Source organism: Aplysia californica, unplaced genomic scaffold, assembly GCF_000002075.1.
Source record: "Aplysia californica isolate F4 #8 unplaced genomic scaffold, AplCal3.0 scaffold00366, whole genome shotgun sequence".
Taxonomy (NCBI): domain Eukaryota; kingdom Metazoa; phylum Mollusca; class Gastropoda; order Aplysiida; family Aplysiidae; genus Aplysia; species Aplysia californica.
Window position 1 is genome coordinate 219,759 of NW_004797636.1, and position 2,627 is coordinate 222,385.

Genomic DNA, 2,627 nt, shown 5'->3' on the forward strand with positions numbered 1-2,627 from the left:
AAATACTGATCTGTTAAGACAAATTGATACAAGTCGCTGTGCAAAAGCTGGAGACTTTATGTTCCGTAGTTGAGGAGATATATTTTGACAATAAGTCGCGCCACGAATTTTGGACCACACTATAATGTTTGTGTGATAGCTTACATCGGTTTACAACAATTCTTCTTTTCTCCTGTTTAGTTTAGATGATCCCAAAAAAATAGACGGAGAAGAGTACGGAGACAGACACAAGGACTCAACAAAGAGAATTTCCAAAACTTGCAAATGCCAAAGTAAATACATATATTTCTTGTTGTTACTAGACAACGCTTCTCACATAGAAGAAACAAACAAAACAGGGATGTACAATTGTTGGGTTTTTTCCTTTGTATTTATCCTTCAAATGAATTTTAAAATGTTTGTGGTTTGGAAAAAAACCTTTTGCGGTTTGAGGGGAAAAGTCCGTGTTTGAAAGAAAAAACCGCCAAAACAAACAAAAACAAAAAACAAATTGCACCATTACAACAACCGATCATTCTGTATTGTGTTTAAGAACAGACGCACTTAGATAGGTCGACGTCAAAAACCGAGGGGTCAATTTCTTCCTTGATTTCTGTGATGAGGACGTACAGGTTCTCTCCGGCTGTCGGGTCGGTCAGGGAATAAGCGATCGGGTAGCAGTTGTCCTGAGACACCGTCACAATTCCAGTTTGGCTTTCCGAGTTGAGTCTAAACGAGTTGACGCCCAAGCTTGGTCCTATGAGGGAACCTGCGTCCTGGTCAAATTGAGCATCGTCGGGAATGCAGCGATCTGTAAGCGTATATCCAATGGTTGTGTAGTTCTTGCATTGCCCATTGGTATGGCCGTAGGAAGTAACATGGGCGCTCAAATCAAAATGGTAGAACTCATCACTGTCTACAAACTGAACCATCTTCCTTTGGTTGGTGTAGTCGTAGGTCACAGTCGCCCATCGTCTATACTGGACGTTCAAGCTTTTGCTCGTGAATTGATTAGGGAAACAGCAAGGTTGGGGACTCGAACTAGACGCATCGCTCTCTCCAGCGGCCACCGACACCACCAGCAGCACAGTGAGGAGTAGGGCAAGGTTCATGGCATGAGCGATACCTCGCGACATTGTGCTGAAGACAAAGAAAAACTGATCTTGTTAATTCTTGTATTACAAAAACAAGGAAAAGTAACGAGGGTGGAAGAAGACGCCGGACAGCCAGAGATATCTTGTCAGTGATAACTTTTAAAGTAGCATCGTTGCCACAATTATAGAGTATAATCTTATTTGTTTTATCGTCATGTATGTGCCTCCTTTAACTTTAAGAGCAAGAGCATGGAATTATATTTCAAGCAAGACAAGGATGGGAAGAAAAAGGGGGGGGGGCTTTTAGTAGGCTGTTTCTCTATCAAGGAGGACCTTAAACTAACTCATCGTCGTTATAACCATCATCGTCTTTTTATCGTCGGAATGGTTACCGTGCTCATCGTCATCTCTGTCCCCATCAAAAACAGTACACTACTAAGGGTTGTCCTCTCTAAAGGACCTACCATCTAAAATCGACTCACTTATATCAAGTATTATGTTTCTACCGGCGCTGATTAAAGAGTTTTGTTTTGTTGACTAAATCGAAGTTCTTTTGAAAAACCTCTGTTTCTACTATCGTATGTTAGAAACATTCTCTATTTAGTAACAGAATTGGAGGAGTAGTATGTAGTAGAGTAGTACATGTCACCGCCGACATTTTTGGACTTTTTTAAAACTCCTCAAATGATGAGGAGACGTAAGAGACCTTTGTTATCACTCGCTGTTTAAAGTAATTTTAGCGTTAGGAAAAACAAACAAACAACAACTCAAAAAAATACAAAGATAACAACTGCAACATCGAAAGGAGAAATAACAAAAGTAATCAAAAAGTACCATCTACAAGAAAAAATGACTATAAAATAACAACGAGAGCAACGACGATTAAAAGAGCAACAACACCTGCGCCGCCGGCATCAGCAGTTGAAACGTCAAGACCAACAGAATCATCTTTTGTCAGGATTCTATCAGTCAGCTTCCTCCCGATCAACGACGTCGTCTTCATAGTGGACAGGCGTGTACAACAACAAAGACATAAATTAAATGATATGGTCCATATTACCTTACTATGACTCCGCGGATTCTTAGAAGGTATAATAGATCAAGCCCAGGCCAATCTGCAATGTGAAGTGGATATCTGATTCGCTCAGGTTTTATAGAGAAGCCTACGTAAAGTTTTTCTTGGTGGTCTATTAACGACAAATAAAATCGGTTGCAGGGTGTGCCTAATGAGATGTCATGAAGGTACTGAAAAAGCAAAACATGTGTTGATTTATTGAAGAAATATTTTCACAGCCCTCTGGTGCAAAGCACCTTTAGAAACTAAACGCCTCGAAATAATGCCAGTGTTCCTAAACTATTGAGAGTATAACTCTTTGCGTTTTCTCTCTAAGAGTACTTTGTCACATGGTGCCAATTATGCTTTTTATTTTTCCCAATACATGAAATTATATGCCTTGCCATCTCTCTCTCTCTCTCTCTCTCTCTCTCTCTCTCTCTCTCTCTCTCTCTCTCCCTCTCTCTCTCTCTCTCTCTCTCTCCCTCTCCCTCTCCCTC

At 40.5% G+C, this 2,627-nt stretch overlaps 1 protein-coding gene across 1 annotated transcript; it reads right to left on the bottom strand.

Moving 5' to 3' along the window:
- Positions 1–265: 265 nt before the first annotated feature.
- LOC101851207 lies at positions 266–2,176 on the bottom strand. The gene is made up of 2 exons (XM_005103273.3): positions 2,134–2,176; positions 266–1,119 (listed from the first exon to the last, which is right to left on the bottom strand). Exon 2 carries the CDS (start codon positions 1,113–1,115, stop codon positions 528–530), a length of 588 nt encoding a protein of 195 aa, XP_005103330.1. The 5' UTR covers positions 1,116–1,119; positions 2,134–2,176; the 3' UTR covers positions 266–527.
- Between the last annotated feature and the right edge of the window lie 451 nt (positions 2,177–2,627).

What these genes read in the sequence shown, in the direction of transcription:
- LOC101851207 (XM_005103273.3), bottom strand. Translation starts at nt 1,115, where the DNA reads ATGTCGCGAGGTATCGCTCATGCCATGAACCTTGCCCTACTCCTCACT.